A 17963-nucleotide genomic window follows, 5' to 3' on the forward strand; every position below is an offset into this window, starting at 1 on the left:
TTCCTTNTCCCCCCCCCCCCCCCCCCCCCCCACCACCAACATTCTTTAATATACATGACCAGAGACACCAAGTCCTGTCCTGTTCTTACTCCTCCCCCCTGCTCCAACCATCGTAACCTTCATTTTCTGTATTCTCTTTCGGTGTCTCTCTCGTCCTTTATCTTTTTCCTCTGTTCCTCTGTCCGTCACTTTCCACGCCATTCAATACTATCACAGCTATTCAAGCCACCACAATTCACTCTTCTCGCCCTCTATCGTCCTTGACTCTTCCTCTCCTGCCCTCTTTCCTCACCTTACCTCTCTCGTCTCCTCTTTCCCGCTTCTCCTCCAAATCTCCTAGGTCAACCCCTCACGGTCCGATTGGAGCACCAAGACACGCCACAAGTCTTCGTTTTGCATGCACTGGGAGAAATAATCTGGGGTAGACAAGGGTGTGGGGGAAGGATCCTTGTGGTCAGTGGCCAAGGATATTGGTCTCCGGTCACAAATTTATGAATCAGTTGGAGTATCGTGTGTCGTCTCCATATATTGTATTCGATTGAGGCTAGAGACGGACAGGAGACAGACAAGGCCGCGGAGAACAAATAGCAGAGCCCACAAGCCACTGCCATTGCTGCCTTTGTTTCCCGTCTATATCACCACACGCTGCCTTATCCCCTCATTGCAGATGTCGTCTCCCTCTCATTCACCTGCACCTCATTTCCTTTCTCGCACTTCCACATGCACTTACCATGGCTTCGTTTCCGTTCAAAATACCTTCTAGCGGCAAGGCTATTGCTGACCTCACTGTTCCAGTTCATAAATCGAGAAAGGTACGGCTCTCTCTTATATCGGCCCTGCCGCGGCATGCCAAGCTTCCTATATGTATATGTATTTTATATTTATATTTTCTTGGCACGTTGAACTAACATGGCTCCCTTTTATAGCCAAAATTTGAGCTTCATCTCAAGGTAAGATAGATTGTTCCAAGAACACTCCCACCACTATCTCGGCCATGAACTGACACCCTGTAGATTTATGATCTCAACAAAGTCCCATTAGCGTCGGGCGTGTCGGCCGTAAAATGGTTTCTTCCGCACAGCATACACGGTGAACACCGTGGCCGCACACACAAGCGGCCCATTGCAAATCACCGTGTTGAGTACGACTACTCGAAGATCATCCCGTTGCGTCTGGTGGTTGACCGCAACAACCGGCTCTCTGACTACCCAATCGAGTTTGAGATCACCCAGGAGTTTGAAAGCCATGGCGCTGGTCGCGATGAGAAGATTGTTCTGGGCAAGATCTCCCTCAACCTCGCCGAATACGTAGCCGAGAGCGAAGCCCTTCAGCGTGACATCCGGCCAACGACGTCCGACTCGTACGGCTCACGCGACTTGCCCGGCGGTGCGTCCAGCGGCTGGCACACGCGCCACCGGAGCTCCACGAGCAAGGCTAGCACCTTGGCCACTAGTGTTGGCACCATCGACTCGACCGCGTCCGGCCCCGGCGGCGCTCCTTCCTCGACAGCAGGCTCCTCGGTCGCGTCTCTCACGGCATCCGTCAACTCGGCTGTCGAGGACGGCGTCGTTCGACGCTACCTGATGCAGGACAGCAAGATCAACAGTACCCTCAAGATTGGCATTCTTATGGTACAGCTCGACGGCGAGCACAACTACGTAGCGCCACCACTCAAGTCCGCGCCCGTTTTTGGCGGCATCACCGGCATCGTCGCCAATACGGAGCCGATAAACGCTGGCGATAGCAACATTGATGACCCAGAAGAATATGCCCGCGTTGGTGGTGTTGTCGGGGCTATGATGGCCGGCAGCTCGGCCGCCAAGGGCCACGATACCGCGGAAATTCAAGATGTCTACTGTCGTGCTCTTGCAGCTTCGTGGGCGTGCCAGGCCGGTGAGATGCCGGCGGACGAGTGCATCGAGGACATTTTCAGTGGCGGCGACGGTTTCCGCTCATCAAACTCGGATTTCCACCATCTGGCTCAGCATGCGGCTGCCGCGCACGCGCTCTCGAATCAGCGTCACCACGATCACCACCACTACCATAGCGGCGGCGGCAGCAAGCAGATAGCGCCCATGCCGACGGGTACCTCGCTGGGGGCCGTAAAAGCGCGGCAGGGTTGGTCACCAACATCGCCAACACCCTCATCGATCCATGAAGAAGGCGACGAGGATGGCTTTGTGTCCTCGGCACCGAGCCGCACGAACTCAGGCGGCAAGAAGCATCAAAGTATTTTGCCAAGGCTAGGCCCCATTCGACGTAAGCCAACGCCCCAGCAAATGGGAGGCTCCTCCCACTCGGGAAGTGGAAATGCGGGCGCTTCGCGGCTGAAAAGCCGCTTTGAAGACGGCGACACGAAAAGCAGCGGCGAAGACGGCAGCGGCAGCAATGGCAGCGGCAATACGAGCAGCAGCAACAACCACGCTCACAACAACCGAGGGGACGCAGACGACGATGACGACGACGGTAACTTTGGCGGCCCGGGCAACAATGCCACCCTGCGGCCAAGCGACATTCGCAAGTTCCGCGACGGCGCCAGCCATCTCGGCGGACAGACCAGCGCTTCGTTCCCCGCTCTGGCTGGCAAGCACGGCTTACCGGGGCGTGAGCTCAGCGGCCTCAGCGACCGCACTGTCACGCCCCAGAACGACACGGACCTTCTAGCACGCCACACGTCTGCCATGGCCATGGCCATGGGCTCTCGGAGCAGCCGCAGCAGCCCGGGGCCGCAGTCTCCCACTGCATCGTCCTTCAACCTCAGCCACCGCCGCGACAACAGCTCTGAGAACCTTGCGTCGGCCGGTGCCGCCGGCGCAGCGGCTTCCTCCCGTACCTCTGGTAGCAAGGGAAGCGGCCATGGGATTCGACGCCCTACCAGTAGCCGGGTGCCCAGCAGCAGCAGCCGCAAGAGCAGCGGCAACGCCAGCGGCAACGCCAGCGGCCACGGAAGCGGCAATGGGAGCGGCAGTGGCAACGCCAGTGGCAATGGCAGCGGCCACGACGAAGACGGTCCCCAGGGCCGTGAGTTGCACGAGTACGAAATCCGCGACGACTTTGTGGCGTGGCGGCTGCCGGGCTCTGTTGCCGCGTCGTCTTAGGACAGGCGATGAGCCTCGTATCGTGCTCGCCAGAGGGGACGTCTTTTTTTTTTTCTATTTTTGTGTACGACTAAAAGGGGAGAAAGCATGGAACCAGTGTTGAAACACCAAGATGCTTGTGAGGAGGATGGAGCAGCAACGATATTTTATGACCTTACGCCTAATCAGCTTTCTTGTTTCATTGCCTTTTGTTGTACTTTTTAGATTCCTTTACTTGTTCCTTTGTTTCTTATTTTGAGTATGGAGGGCCTTTTGTGTCTTGGCTGTTTGATTAGAGTAGATAAGGAACCGCATTCCGAAAAACACAATGTATACGTTTTCTTCCCCTCCTTGGACAGCAGCTTCTCCTGGAGCGTGCCAGTCACTTTCACCTGTTAATATCAATGGGGGTTTCTTTGAGGGAACACGGTTCCTCTATTTTGACTATGGTTTGGTAATATGTGCCTAATGACGATATCCCCTTATGCCGGGAGAGAAGATGTAAAAAATGAAAATGTATACAAAATAAAAGGGTAGTCTCTAACGCTGAAAAAAAGCAAGAAGTGAAAACAAAGGACGATGCGACTATGTATGAAACAGCCCTGTTTTTGTGAAGCCCACACTTCACCATGAATTGAGAAATGGTTGCAACGCGAAATGATTTGAACTGTCGTCCATCAACGGCTCAGCACGGTCGAGGAAACGTGAAAAAGACGACGAAACGACGTCAAGACGCAAGACGCAAGACGATGGATGCAGTTAATGTTTTGGCCGAGAATTTGGGCAGGATAGCGTCGTCTAGCATGGTGCGCTCCAAGCTCTGGGCATGCGGTTGTTGTCGACAATAAATGGCGTCGTCAACATGTCCCTATTCCGTCCGCGTGTCGGGGGCAAGCACGGCCTGATATGACTGTCTTGGATGTGTCTGTTTTTACGATGACTTTCGGAGCGGCCTGGTGAGGTGCGGTCAGCACATGAGGTTGGATCATACATTTTCCATTTGCTTTTGCGATTTTGGATGCCGGGGACAAGATAACGTACGCGCAGCCCTGCGGCGTCACAACGCCAAAGAAGCAGTCACCCGAGTCTTTTGCAACCACCTGGTCCGCAAACACGGGCGTGATGACAACACCGGCCGAGACGGTCGTGGCCGCGGCAGCGACGATGGCGAGCAGTGACAACTTCATGGCTGATGCGAGTGTAGGTTGAGAAGAAAGTCGAAGAGGCAAAAACGTCGTCGAGAACAAAAACGGTGGAGTCGAATGTCGTCGAAGAAAGCAGGCCGGCTGGTTGGTGAAGCAAAATAGATGGCGATGAAATAAAATGCGGAAAAAAAAAAAGAAACGCGAACAATGCAAGAACGAAAAAGGGATCGAATAGCGGGAAGAGAATGGGTGACGAGAAAAGTGAAAAGGGAGAAAGGAGAAGAAGATCACTGGTTAAAGAGGTAAAAAGAGAAACACAGAGAGTCAACACAAGCCGTGTTTTGGTAACCCCCGTATTCTGCGACAGATGCGACGCTTCACGTCGGGGATCCCCTGGCACGCTTTGCGTGGTGTCACGATAAATAGAGGGTGAGCAAAAAGAAAGCCGACTGACCCAAGAGAATAATAGGAAACGTAGTAACATACTCTGTTCACATACGGAGAGTAGACAAATGCATTCCTGTGGTGATGGCCATGCTGGCACATTCAATGTAAACACACATGCGTGACCCAAGACGGCGAAGCGGAGCTCATCTTCGCGATGCATTTTCTTCATCCTTTGTCGCCCTTGTTTCCCCCACGTCTGTCTCGTCGCAGGCAGGTGGGGAATCTGGCCACCAAAGTACGAGAGTGCGTCGCAAACTCGGTATTGTATGATTTTGTCCGTCTGCCCCGTCTGTTACCAGACTGCGTTTCAGATTCCTCGAGCGGACCAATCAGCCCACGGTCGACCGTGAACATGGCCATGCATTTGTGCTCTGCTCTTCACACTCGACATGAGCTCCATACATGTGTGCAATTAACGAGGGAGGTTCTGTGTAATGGTAGGAAAGGAAAATGAATGAAGATCGCGACATTGAAGTTACGTTTCTCAAGGTGTACGTCGATTGATGGAATTTTTGTAAAATCACGTGACCTTTCTTCACGGTGCTTTTGCTTCAAGGATATCTTGGCATGGTCAACTCGCCGCCCCTCATAGACTACTCATTCGTTGTTGTTTGCAGCTGGTTCGTACCGTCACATCACTATCGATCAGGATTGAAGCAGAATCGGTGTATCATATATCCCAAGAAAGAACGGCCAAAACAGAAAAGGTCTATCGCTAACTCTTTTTTTATATCGAGGGGGGAACGTCGCCTCCCATAGCCTCATTAACCCAAAAAGACCCAAAAAGTATGTCATCGTGTCCGTCATCATACCACGTCCCAAGGGTCCCACAGGTCCCGCACCGTCCCGCATGTCTCGTTGCATTTAGAAGCGGTCCAGCAGGCCCTGGCTCTCGAGCAGCAGGATAATCTGGTGGACGACGGCGCGCACCGACTGCTTCTCCAGATCGACAACCAGGTCGGCCTTGGTGGGGGCCTCGTACGGGTCGTCGACGCCCGTGAAGCCCTTGATCTCGCCGCGGCGGGCCTTGGCATAGATGCCGCGCTTGTCGGTGCGCTCGCAGTACTCTAAGGGCGTGGCGACGTGCACCAGGTAGAAGTCGCCGTGCTTGGCGACCAGGTCGCGCGCGTGCTGGCGCGCATCCTCGTACGGCGCAATCGGAGCGGCAATGACAGCGGCACCCGAGCGAGTCAGCTCGCTGGCGACGAAGCCGATGCGGCCAATGTTGCGGGCGCGGTCCTCGCGGCTGAAGCCCAGCTCCGACGACAGCTCGCCGCGGACGGTCTCGCCCAGCAGCATCGACACGGAGCGGCCGCCCTGCTGGTTGAGGGTCAGCTGCAGGGCGCGGGCCACCTGGTCCTTGCCGCTGTTGGTGTAGCCCGTCAGGAAGACGGTGAAGCCCTGGCGGGCACGCGGCGGGTGCGACTCGCGCAGCACGCTGACGACCTCGGGGTACGAGAACCACTCGGGGATCTCGCGGCCCGAGCGCAGGCGCGAGCGCAGCTCGGTGCCAGAGATGTTGAGGGTGCGGGTGCCGGCCTTGACCTCGTCGACGGGGGCGTACTCGTCGCTGTCGGGCAGGTAGGTCATCATCTGGAAGGGCACGACCTCAATGCCAAGCTCCTCGCGGTACTTCTCGACGGCGTGCTGGGCATCGTACGGGCCGTAGAAGTCGACGCCCTGGCTGTTCTTGCCGGGGCCGGCGTGGTCGCGGCCGACAATAAAGTGCGTGGCGCCGTGGTTTTTGCGGATAATGGCGTGCCAGATGGCCTCGCGGGGGCCACCCATGCGCATGGCCAGCGGCAGCAGACCCAGCACGGCCATGCCGTTGGGGTAGCGGGGCAGCAGCGCCTTGTAGACGCGCACACGGGTGAAGTGGTCGATGTCGCCCGGCTTGGTCAGGCCGACGACAGGGTGGATCAGCACGTTGGCTTGCTGGGAGCGGGCCGCGCGCACAGTCAGCTCGCGGTGGGCGCGGTGCATGGGGTTGCGCGTCTGGAAGGCGACGACGCGCGTCCAGCCGAGCTTGTCAAAGTGCGAGCGGAGCTCGGCCGGGGTGTAGCGCAGGTCGACAAAGTCGTAGTGCTGCAGGCGGTTGACGGCTTCGAGCTTGCCGCCGACGTAGAACTCCTTTGCGGTCTCGTTCAGATACTTGACGGCCGGGTGCTCCGGGTCGCCGCCAAACACCTCCTTGGCCTCGAGCGCCTTGTCGGGCCGGTAGACGTCCTCGACCGTCAGGATGGCCAGGTTGCGGTCGTCGCGCAGATCGCGCAGCGTGATGCGGGCGCCCGGCTTGATGCCGACCTCTGCAATGGTCGCCTCGTTCACGTCCAGCGTGATGGGAATACTGAAGAGCGCGCCGTCGGCGAGGCGGTTGTCCTTGACCACGCCGTTGTAGTCCTTCTCGGTCATGAAGCCCTCGAGCGGCGAGAAGCCACCGGTCAGCAGCAGCTCCAGATCACACAGCTGACGCTCGCTCAGCAGCAGCGAGGGCAGGGTCTCGGCTTCGGCAGCCAGCTCGCTCTGGCGAGGGGCATCGCGGGCGAGCAGGTCCTTGAGGACGCCGCCGTGGGGGGTGTTGGCCATTGTGTGTGGAGAGGCGGGGAGGTGTCGTTGAGAAGATGAGAGTATAAGAGGCACGAAGAGAGGACGGTTGAGGAAGAAGAAAACAGGAGAGGAAGAAAACAACAAACGAGGGGTCGTATGAAGGAAGGAGGAAACAGAAATGGAAGGAGAAAAGGAGAAAGTAAAGAATAGGAAAGAACAGATCCAACTACGAGGGGCAGGAGCGACGAGGAGAGCAAGAAAAGAAAGAGCAGGTGCTACATTACTTCTTCGGCGCACGATCGGCCTTGTCTAGTTTGGAGGGGCCAGGAAGTAAGAACAAATCAACACAGTAAGTGGTGTACTGAGTACGGGATGTATATTAGAGATGGACGGCCCTGTGATGGTCTCTTGGTAATTAACGACTTTGCCATAGTTTGTGCCTCCACCGCTGCGTGGAAGCTAAGAGGTACTTGCGCGTGGTGGTGACGTTGATGCGCTATGGCGGGATGGGAAAGAACGAACCGACGTCGAATAGCGCCAAAATCTTATTAGTCAAAGAGAGCCTTCGCCTTCTGCGATTTTTTTTTTCCTTTACTTTTTCTGCCGCGTGCGTTTTAGCCCCGATGGCGTGCTCGGACGACCCACGCATTTGACAGGCGCAACACTGCCAAAGGGCTGCCAAAGGGCTGCCAAACGTCACTTTGGGACGCGCTCAAGACTCGCCGTGCCGCCGTCTCCAGCAAAAGACGGCACGACGCCATTGACCTCCGGTGCTTCGGAATGGCGCATCCACCGACAACCGTGTTAAGACCTGCCGCAGCCGGCGGGCAAGATGGCTGCGGGGCCAAAAAGCCGTGGGAACGCGGCCCTGCTAGCATTGCGAATGTGAATTGTGGACTGGCCGTGAGAACTCGAGAAAAGTCTTTTCACTTGGCTTCCAAGCTTTTTCCATTCCTTGTATTTTGTACTTTCGTACTCCGTACTCCGTTCCCGATTCTGCCGCTTGCGCCTTCCGCAAGCATGCAAGTGTTGTGCCAAGCTTCCGAATGTGCGCTTCATCGCACCTGCCATTGGCAAACGTGCTCCTTGCTGTCTCCCTCTTTCCGCGGCGTTCCTCGTTCCTGCCATGTATCGTCTTGCCTTGTACCCAGTTTCCCGTTTAGGAAGTCCCCACGCCTTGCATCGTTGCGCAAGGACAACAGACGAAAAGGGAGCAAATCCCCCGCGTCCAGGGCAGGCGCCTCCCACTCGGCTGACTAACAGCAAATCAGCATTGCCAGTAATAACACCGCATGTTACCAAATAGAATCGTGTGCAAACAGTCCTGATCGTCACATCGTCCATATGTCACGGCATGGCCAGCAATTGACCAATGGATAGCAAGGCGACACGAGAACGTCATATCGCCAATTTACAGGTCATCCTCGGCCTGCATACGCCCCCTCGGCGGGTACATACCGAATCTACACTTACCAAACGTCTTCACATTTGGCCTGGGCCTCTGCTCCAGCATCATATCGTTATGTTAAACTGACATCAAATGGCAAAATAATCAAAAACACCAAAAGTATAAATAAAAATAAATATGTAGTGTTTTATTTGTTTGGTCGTTTCATAAAGTTCGTGAACCTTTTGTATACAGGATGATGCCCAAAGAAAAAGAAAAGAGAAAAAAACGGACAGCGGCATGAGGTATAACGTATGATGACTGCTGGAAAGCAAAAAGGAAAAGCAATGATGATGCAGATGAACAGGGGAAGAAAAGTGGTAACGCAATCAAAACGGAAAAAAGACACAACGTAATCCGACAGAGATACAAACGCAAATACCCGCAACCATATGCATCCCAGATAATGCAAATGCGTCTCCCCTTTGGAGAACAAGAGAAAAACTCGCCCAGAGAGACCGGGTCAACCCGAGACCAGTCTAAACAATGGCAAAAGGCAAAAAGAAAAGCGTGATGGTGGAAAGCGAAGTGGCTGGATGGTCGGTCAAAGAACGTAGAAGAAGCGCACGAGATATGCTCCGTCCTCTAGTATAAACGCGTGTCTCAACGTAAAGAAAAAACGAGATGAAGGTCATCCCACAATAAATGGGGTATGTGGTTTGAGATTTTGTACAATTTCCGTCTCAAAAAACGCTGTGTGGGAATAGGATTGGAGAGAGTCTGTTGTCTCTCAACGATGCCGCGCCGGGAGGACTACCGTCTCCGCTGGCGAACCACCTTGGTGGCCTCGAGCAGCCACAGGTTGACTGCCGTGTCGTTGTCCTGCACGGCAGGACTGGGATCCGAGACAGCGTCCCATGTCTTCAGGCCAAAGCGCACGCGCTTGGTCTGGTTCGTGCCGGTGAGGCCAAAGAAACCGCCGTAGCCCATGCCGCTGGCCATTCTCCGAGGCGGGCCGGGAGGCGGAGCGGCGGTTCCCGGCGCGCCAGGTGTTGGGGTGGCTGAAGCGGCTGTGCCCGTCGTCGCTTGCGATGCGTTTGCGCCGGTGCCACGGTCGCTTGCGTTGGACCGCTCGCGCGGTGTTGGGGCGGGCGGTGCGCGGCCGAACAGCGAGATCTGAGGCAGGCGTTCCAAGACCAGGTGCGGGTAGTAGATCGACGCCGACACGGGGCTCGACAGGATGTAGGCCATGACGGGCTGCAGGTCGCCGCCAACGCCGCCGTCTCGGCTGGCGACAGCGTCGCGCAGGGCCCGCACACAGTGCTGCCGCATCTCGTCCGAGAGGCTGTCGGCCAAGAGGAGCGCCGTGTCAAAGAGGCGACTCTGGAGCGCCAGGCGGTGGCCACAGGATGCCTCCATGGTAGCGTTGGCAGAGCTGTTTGTCGCAGAAGGAGCCGAGGTTGTTGCGCTTGGCGCAGATGTCGTCGTCGTCGTCGTTGAAAAAGTGCTTCCTTGGCCGTGGCCGACAACGGCTGCGTCGCCATTGTCCGCCAGGGACGACACCTCCACGTACAGGCTGGCCAGGGCAATGCAGGCGCCGGCATAGACCGCTTCCTGCTCTTGGTCGCGGCTGGTCCGTGCCAGCCCGGCCACGCCGCCCACACCACCGCCTGGAGTCGCGCCATGGTTGCTTCCCACGCTAGCAGCACCCACACCAAAGCTGTTGCTCGTGACAGCATTGAAGTTGGTCACCATGTTCATGCCCACGGTCGCCGCCGTACTGTTGGCCGGGCTGCTAAAGGTCGCCGGTGACGCGCCTTGCGAGCCGGGCGGCTTGGAAGAGTCTGTCCGCACAAGCGCTGCCATGGCCGAGCCCGAACCGCCGAATCCAGAGCCATGGATGCCCTCGACGCTCAGTAAGAGAGCGTCACGGTTGGGCAGGTGCAGCAGGATCAGAGACAAGAGCGCCGGCAGCCAGTCGCGCAGAATGGCATGCTTGAGGTTGACGATGCGCTCGGCATCGATCGCGGGCAGGTCCTTGTCCTTGCGCGCTGCGGCAGACGTCGGTTCCTGCAGGAGGCACCACAGCTCGCCGAGCTTGTCGACGACCGAAGAGTCGAGTGGCGGGATGCCAGACGCAGGTAGCAAGCCGGGCGAGTGCGGAGGCGGGAGTTGCGTGTTCGAAGGACCGCTGCCTGCCGTCGTCGCCGTTGTTGATAGCTGCTGCTGCTGCTGCTGCTGTTGTTGATGTTGTTGCTCGAGCTTCTTCTGGAACTGCTGGTGATGATTGAGCAGAATGGTCCGCACAATGTTTAGGAAGCCACTCGCGACGTCAAAACCGTCGCCGAAGCCGTTGTTGCCGCCACCGGTAGTACCGATGGCCGGGGTCGATGGTGTCGAGGACATGGCTGTCAACTGCTTCCGCGTCGGCACCGTGTCGAGGAACCGAGTCTGGGCGTGGTCCTTGAGGCTGGTCGCCATGTCGGACGGCAGGCTGTGCAGGACGCTGAGGGTGGCGAACTGGAATTCGGACACGGCGCGCAGGATCAGGTTGGCGAGGTTGTCGGCTTCCTTGGTGCGCTCCGCTGCAGACGCATACGGCCCTGGAGACACGATGAGGCCAAGCGCCACCTGGCCAGCATCGGCGGCGAAAATGTCGAGCCCGCGCAGCATCTCGAGCGGCGACCGGCCCGGCGCCACCTGCCGTGTCAGCGCCAGAGTCATCATCTCCCATAGGCCGCTGCGGACAGTCTGGTCCGTCGTCTTGGCCAGCGCGATACCCGCCTTGTGGGCATCGGCAAAGGCCGCAGAGCGCAAGAGTCGCGATACCGAGAGGGCATTGATGGGGTTGCGCGCCACGGCGCCCGAGGCCGGCTGCATGGCCACCAGGCCCTGGCTCTTCTGGCGCTGGTGGTGACGCCAGAGCGTCATCTCCGCAATGGCATTGCGGATCAAGGCGGCAATTCCAGCAGGCGCAACGTACAGCGCCTCGTCCTGGAACACACGGAAGCGCTGGCACTCGTCGCACGTCAGCACAGGGTGGCTGTCGGCGATCGGCACGGACAGCAGCGTCAACACGTCCTGCAGGTACGATGTGCGCCACGTGTTACGCGCGGGGGACTGGATCATGGCGCCGGCCTCGCGGGGCTGCTCGTCGGCGGTCGTGGCCAAGAGGCTGGCGAGGTCGAGGCAGCCAAAGACAACAAAGACAGGGTACAGCGTGCCAATGGCAGGGCGGTCGCGCATCGTTCGGAGTCTCTTCAGCCACTTGACCATGATGGTGTCAAAGTGGGCGGGGTTGAAGCGCCGAAGCCGCGCAAACAGGCTGCCCGACAGACGATAATCATCGCGCGTGCGTGCCTGCGCGGCGAGGTCGCCGTCGGGCTGGATCCGCCGCCAGCGCCCCTGGCTGATCATCGCAATGGTGCCAAATAGGTTGTCCATGGTCGTGCTGTCAATGGAGCTGCTGCTGCTGGCAAGCTTCACCATCTCCTCGCGGACCTCGTCGGCATCGGCGTCTTCTTGCGGCACATGCGCGGCGCGGCCGTCAGAGAGAGGCGAGCAGTCGGCGTCGTATGTCGCGACCGAAAGGCGCTGATCGATCTCGAGCAGGCGTGCCTGAATGTCCGCGGCCATAGCGGTGCCGACTTCAAAGTGCTTCTTCATCAGCTCTTCTCTCGTGCCCGAGGACGCACCGTTTTTGCTAGCGCCACCCAGAGCAGAGGCCGCCTTGGGAATCAGACGAATCGGCTGCCCGTTGACGCCGAGCATGACGCTGCCCGGCCCTGGCTGCGGCATCTTCTCTGCGAGAGCAGGGAGCGCCAGCAGCAACGGTCGGACATCGGTGCCAGGCGGTAGGAGCGTCTGGTAGGCTGTGTTGGCACCCGAGTCGACACGGACGGTGATGGCCAGCGCCCGTGCCATGACCTTGTCGTACAGCGTGCGAGCGTTGCCCATGGCCAAAAAGGCGCCGAGGTAGAGGTTGACCGTGTCGGCACACAGGGCCATGACGCTGATGCTTTGTGGGTAGCTGGCCACAGCAAGGATAAACTCGGACAACAGACGCAGGTCGTCGGTCTTCTCGATGAGGGACCGGACAGCGTTGACGCGCTCGAGGGACAGGTTGGCAGGGTTGGTAGCATAGGGACGCAGCTGTCCGTTGCCGTTGGGTGCAGCCACCGTGTCAGCCTTACTGGACGGCCGGCGACCACCCACTGCCCCAGGATTGGCTCCGTGTCCGTCGATCTCGCCCATGACGAATTTGCTGTAGGTGCGCATGGCTGTGACGACATTCTTCTGCAGCCAGTCGGCGACGGCCATCTTGACATTGCGGCTCCGGTTCTCAACCGTACGTGCCAGCTTGATGACAGAAGCCGCGGCGCGGGCCTCTCTCGGCGGCTCAGCCGCGACAATGCCAACAGGGGAAGCGGCAGTCATCGTCGAACCCGGCGTCTCATCGGCCGTGTTTGTCGTCACGGGAATCGTCTGAGCCGCAGCAGCCATCTCTGTAAACACCTCTTGTACCTGGTCCAAGATCCGCTCCGTGTCCTGGGACTCGTACTCGGTATCGTAGCCCAGGCGCCGGAGGTGGTTTGCACGGAGACTGGACGTGGACTGGTTGAGAAGGTGGACGGGCAGCTCGGCCACAAGACGGACGTGCGGGCGACCTTCTGGGACGATCTCGTCTGCGTCGGACGGTCGGCTCCGCAGGATAAGCGAAGCGAGGTAGTGGGCAGGCAGGAACAGATCTTGCGCGACGAGGAGGCCCACAAGCTGGTACAGTGCCTTGTTGCCCTCGGGCTGCTGGTCTTGGATTGTCTGCAACTTCGCCTGGCGTGACTTGGACAGCGCCGTGCTGGTGCTCTTCTTTCGGCTGCCACTGTCGTTTGCTGCATGGTTCCGAGCGCTGGCGGTTTCGCGGTCAGACGAAAGGAAGCCCAGCATATAGTTTGTAGCCAGCTTCGCGTCCATCTGGCAGAGCTCGCCGATAAGGCGGGCAGCAATGTAGATCTTGGCGAGCCCCGGTCGGTGGATCGACGCGCACCACCGGATCACAAACGGGACTGTCTCGCGCTTGTCGAGGCGGAGGAACTCGGCGAAATGTGACGCAAAGTCGGTTGGGCAGCGTAGTGCACTGTCCAGGGGTTGGAGGTAGTTGACGACTTGAACCATCTCAGCGGATGTTTCTGGGCGAAGGCAGTCGTTGCGATGGCGGATGGTAGACACCGCATCCAGCAGAGCAGGTGGCGGCTGTTCAGGTGCCGAAGGCGACGGCGCGGGAAGAAGGGTAGTGTGCAGCAACGTCTCGTACCGAGGCCACACGGGGTGGGACACAAAGGCGTCTGGGTGGCTTTGCACCATAATTTGGAGAAGCTTCTTTGCCTGGGCCGACGATATCGTCCCTGACTGGAAGTGGGATAACTGAATAGCATGTTAGCAAAAGGACTGACGATGGCATCAATTGGTTGCGTTCGCGCTTACGAATTCGAGGCGAGAGAGAATAGAGACAGCAAGGTGCGCACTCGTTTTCCGCCGTTGCATGATCCCGTGGAAGTATTCTTCCACTATGAAGAGCCACAGGTCAAAGTAGGGCGTAGACACGGAGGCGGCCGCAGGGAGGCGTGCGGCGTTGCGCAAGCCGACCAGCATCCAGTTGAGGAACTGGTCGTGATCCAGCAGCCTCTCGACGTAAAGCTGTCGAGCAAAGCGCGCAGCGTACTGCAGGCGCTCCTCACCCGTGCCCTTTTCGAGATTGATCTCCACCAGAAAAGCCTCGACAAACTGCTGGACCGTCAACGTCCAGTCCTTGAGCCAGCGCAGCTCAGACTCGGCCAAGGCAGAGACATTGGCCGTCCCTTTCCGCTTGAAAGCGCGCAGTTCTTGGGCGCCAACACAGCGCGCAAGCCACATGGCGCGATCCACGGGCACCGACTTGAGCATGCACTGCTCGAGCAGGACCTTGCCGCGAAGACCATGCGGGATGGTCCGGCTCAGCTTCCGCAATGGGATGCCGGCGTTTGTGAGGTCGCGTAGCCAGGTCTCGCGGCGAGTGTCGGTGACGGTGACACGAGGCGGCAGCTTGAACTGCGAGGCGGGCGGGATGTGGTTCTTCTCGCGCGAGAGGGCGTTGGCCAGCGCCAGTGCCTGACCCAGCACCATGGTGCTGTTCTTCTGCCGCAGCAAAAGAGGCAGCCAGCCACGTGCAGAGGTCGTTTCGGTTGTATGCGACTGGGGGTTTGGCAGCCGGTCATATTGGCCCATACGGACGGTCGAGTCCGTCAAGCGGTCTTCGAGATGGCGGCCTTTCCACGGGTTGAAGTCGAGATAGCGGACCGCAGGCTTCTGGACCCGGTTGGCAGCGGAGGATGTTTTGGACCCGACACCACCAGCAACTTTGTTCCGATTGTTGCCGTTGTTGCGCACGGCAGTGTTGTTGGTGCCACTCGGGCTCGCACTGCCGTTTGCGCCGAAACTGCCGCTGCCGCTCACGGTGCGACTGTTGGCAAACGGACTGGCGCCGGTGCGAGTCCCGTTGGCAGAGGATCCCTTCTGCTGTGCCTGGGTCGGCGACTGGGCAAAGCTGCGCGAGCCACCCTTTGTTAATGCGCCGAGGCGTCGACCAGTCGACGGAACGACATAGTACGGTATGCCTGGTGGCACGTCGAGGTGCCATGGCTTTGCAAGGCCGTCCTTGTCAACACCATCGGCGTCTTTTTGGTTGCCAGACGAAGAGCCGCCGCCATAGGCAAGTGTAGTCGACTTCTTGAACATGGACGCCCGTAGGCTGCCGCCGTTGCTTCCGGCGGAGGGAGTGCCGGTCGGAGAGGACGCGGAGCCAGCTTGCGGGGTTGTGGTTGGCGTGGTTGGCGGTACGTCAACGTCGTTTCGCGGCGATTCGATGGCCCAGCTAAACTCGTTGAACGGAGCTCGTCCGCGGCTTGAACATATCGGAAGTTCGGATTTTGAGGACTTGGAGGTTCTAGAGGACGGGTCAGAGGCGTCGGTTCCAATGCTTTTCGGAGTGGCAGCGCCCGACGAAAGGCCTTGGTCAGATGAATGGGAGAGCGGCAGCGGTTGAGGTTGTGACGGCGGGTGTGACGTCGGATGTGACTGCGGATAGGAGAGGCGTCTGTCAGTATGTTACATCTCAAGGCGGGCTGACGTACAACAGCAGGAAGCCACCGTTGAGGTACGAATCAAATAAGGATAGGAGGGCGGAAAGACAAGAGAGATAAGAGAACTCACCGCCGCAAAACTAGCTTCAGTCTCGGGCTCCGTGTTCAGGCTGCGATACAGGCCGTCCTTCCGGAGACCCCGCGAGATTGAATAGCCGTCAACGCGCTGGGCCCGGGCAATTAGTGGCGGCGCTTGTTTCTGCAGCTGTTTCTTTGCTGGTTTTTGCCTGGGTTTGTGGTGCTGTGCCCCGTCGTTGCTGCCCGGCTGTTGTGGCTGTGATTGAGCTTGGGGCTGAGACTGGGATTGGGATTGGGATGGAGACTGTGGTGGCTGCTGGGGCTGCTGCTGTTTTTGTTTGTGCGCCATCTGCTTCTGTATCTGCTGGATATGTTGTTTCTGATGTTGCTGCTTTTGTTGGAGCTGCTGCAACCGCTGCTGCTTCTGCATCTTCATCTGCTGCTGGAGGATGCGCTGCTGCAGCACCTGCATCTGCGACAACTGCTTGTCATTTCCCCGCGGCTGCTGCGGCTGGGCATCGTCCATCCGGCGGCCGCCACCCGGAAGCGGCGGCACGGGCGGCGACACCTGCGACTGCGACGACTCGCTGGCCATATGCGCACAAAAGGGCCCAGACGAGTCAAGTCTGCCGAGGAAGTGGAGGAAGGAGAGGGAGGAGGGGGGAAAGCGGACAGATTCGTTAGCAACCCATGGATGAAGCGCCTCGGCGACCAGTACGGAAGCAGATGTGTCTGGGTGCGAAAAAGAAAACCCCCCGTCTGTCGAGTGGTCGGTGCCGTACAGAGACTGGGATCGTTCTGCACGGCCGTCGGAATCAGGGCTAGACGGCAGGGTAGCTTGTCAAGGCGAGGGTGTCGGTATTGGAGAGGGCGGCACGCGAAGCCAGCATCGCCAGGAGATACCAGCAGCGTCGAAAGCTACCGGTCAACAGATAAAAGGGGCCTTTGGTAGCCGTTGACGGCTGTATCGGGATGTGGCGATGTATCCGGTTGGACTTTGGTGGCGCATCGGCTACACAATCATCGCGAGACGGGCCGGCCGGTCGGAAACTGGGCGTGGCCGCACGATAGGCAGGTCGATGGCTCCTGTCGTCGATGCTGGACCGGATGCAAGTCGTTTTTGACACTGCTTGCCACCATTTGACACCAGGTGCCGTCGATCTGCGTTCGAATGGATGCAGTCGTCTGCGATGCAGCGAGAGGTAGAAATTGAGGTCGCGGCAGCCGTCGGTTCGTGCGTGGCTCGTGTGCCGTTGTCTATTTGGCGTGTGCCTGTACGTGTCCGGCAGCGTGTGCGTACGTGTGCTTCGTGAGTTGGTGCCCGTCGCGTGGTGGGTGGTGCAATCGCCAGGGCCGCGGATGCAGACTGTAGAAACACAACACCTGTGGTGGATGGCGCTCGTGATATGGTGATATGGCAATTTGGCGGTTGTTACGGTCGGACTGGCGATTCCCGGATCGAGCGAGCGGTTGGGGGTGGCCCAGGCTCGTGTATGCTTACTGGAAGGGGGGCTGCGGTGCCTGTGCTTTGCGCTGTAAATCCGACAGGGGGGGCAGGTCAAACAACTGTCAGGTCGATCTCCTGGCCTGGCTGTGGTGTTGGGCGAGACAGGAGGCAGGAGGCAAGATCCCGGCTTCCTCTTCAGCGCCTTTTAGTGGTCCAGCGCTGTTTCCTCCTCTTCGCTACACCCGAAATGGTACCGTCCGCGCTTTGTTCTTTTTTCCTTCCCCGTGTCAGTCTGTCACCCATTCGCGATTTTCCAGCCAATCGGCGGCCGCTGATCCCATAAGCCCCATCGGCGGGAGTGCGGGCTTTAGCTAGGCATGGCCTGGGGTGGGGAGCAAGGGAGCGAGCGGCGGCTTCTTCGCTCCGGCTAAGCACGCGTTCGCTGCTGAGATAGGCGTGTGAGGGTGTCAGGGTGTGTCGCACAGTGAGATACGACACAGTGTGCTCGTCTGATAGTGCCTCGGGGTGGTGCCAAGCGCACTTTCTGCGTGCTGATAAAGTGCGCTGGACGCCGTTCCCACCCAATTACTACGGAACAATGCGCTATATTTGTCATAATATTGCGAAGGCACGAACCAGGCCCACCCCTGTCAACACCCACTGGAAGGAAAGGTACCTCCGAGAACGTGCCCCTTACTTGGGCCGTCTTGTACCACAGCA

At 58.5% G+C, this 17963-nt stretch overlaps 4 protein-coding genes across 4 annotated transcripts; 1 reads left to right on the forward strand and 3 right to left on the reverse strand.

Moving 5' to 3' along the window:
- Positions 1-731: 731 nt before the first annotated feature.
- SPBR_04713 (uncharacterized protein) lies at positions 732-3098 on the forward strand (the record flags this gene model as incomplete). Its single annotated transcript, XM_040762990.1, has 3 exons — positions 732-812; positions 927-950; positions 1014-3098. 3 exons carry the CDS (start codon positions 732-734, stop codon positions 3096-3098), a joined length of 2190 nt encoding a protein of 729 aa, XP_040615400.1.
- An 847-nt stretch (positions 3099-3945) lies between these two features.
- SPBR_05425 (uncharacterized protein) lies at positions 3946-4264 on the reverse strand (the record flags this gene model as incomplete). Its single annotated transcript, XM_040763701.1, has 2 exons — positions 3946-3991; positions 4119-4264. The coding sequence occupies 2 exons, from the start codon at positions 4262-4264 to the stop codon at positions 3946-3948; spliced, it is 192 nt and encodes a 63-aa protein (XP_040615401.1).
- A 1269-nt stretch (positions 4265-5533) lies between these two features.
- Positions 5534-7255, reverse strand: SPBR_04884 (sulfate adenylyltransferase; the record flags this gene model as incomplete). The annotated part of the gene is made up of 1 exon (XM_040763161.1): positions 5534-7255. One exon carries the CDS (start codon positions 7253-7255, stop codon positions 5534-5536), a length of 1722 nt encoding a protein of 573 aa, XP_040615402.1.
- A 2161-nt stretch (positions 7256-9416) lies between these two features.
- Positions 9417-16391, reverse strand: SPBR_04533 (uncharacterized protein; the record flags this gene model as incomplete). The annotated part of the gene is made up of 3 exons (XM_040762810.1): positions 9417-14024; positions 14085-15713; positions 15849-16391. 3 exons carry the CDS (start codon positions 16389-16391, stop codon positions 9417-9419), a joined length of 6780 nt encoding a protein of 2259 aa, XP_040615403.1.
- Between the last annotated feature and the right edge of the window lie 1572 nt (positions 16392-17963).

Source organism: Sporothrix brasiliensis (genome assembly GCF_000820605.1).
Source record: "Sporothrix brasiliensis 5110 chromosome Unknown Cont21, whole genome shotgun sequence".
NCBI lineage: Eukaryota > Fungi > Ascomycota > Sordariomycetes > Ophiostomatales > Ophiostomataceae > Sporothrix > Sporothrix brasiliensis.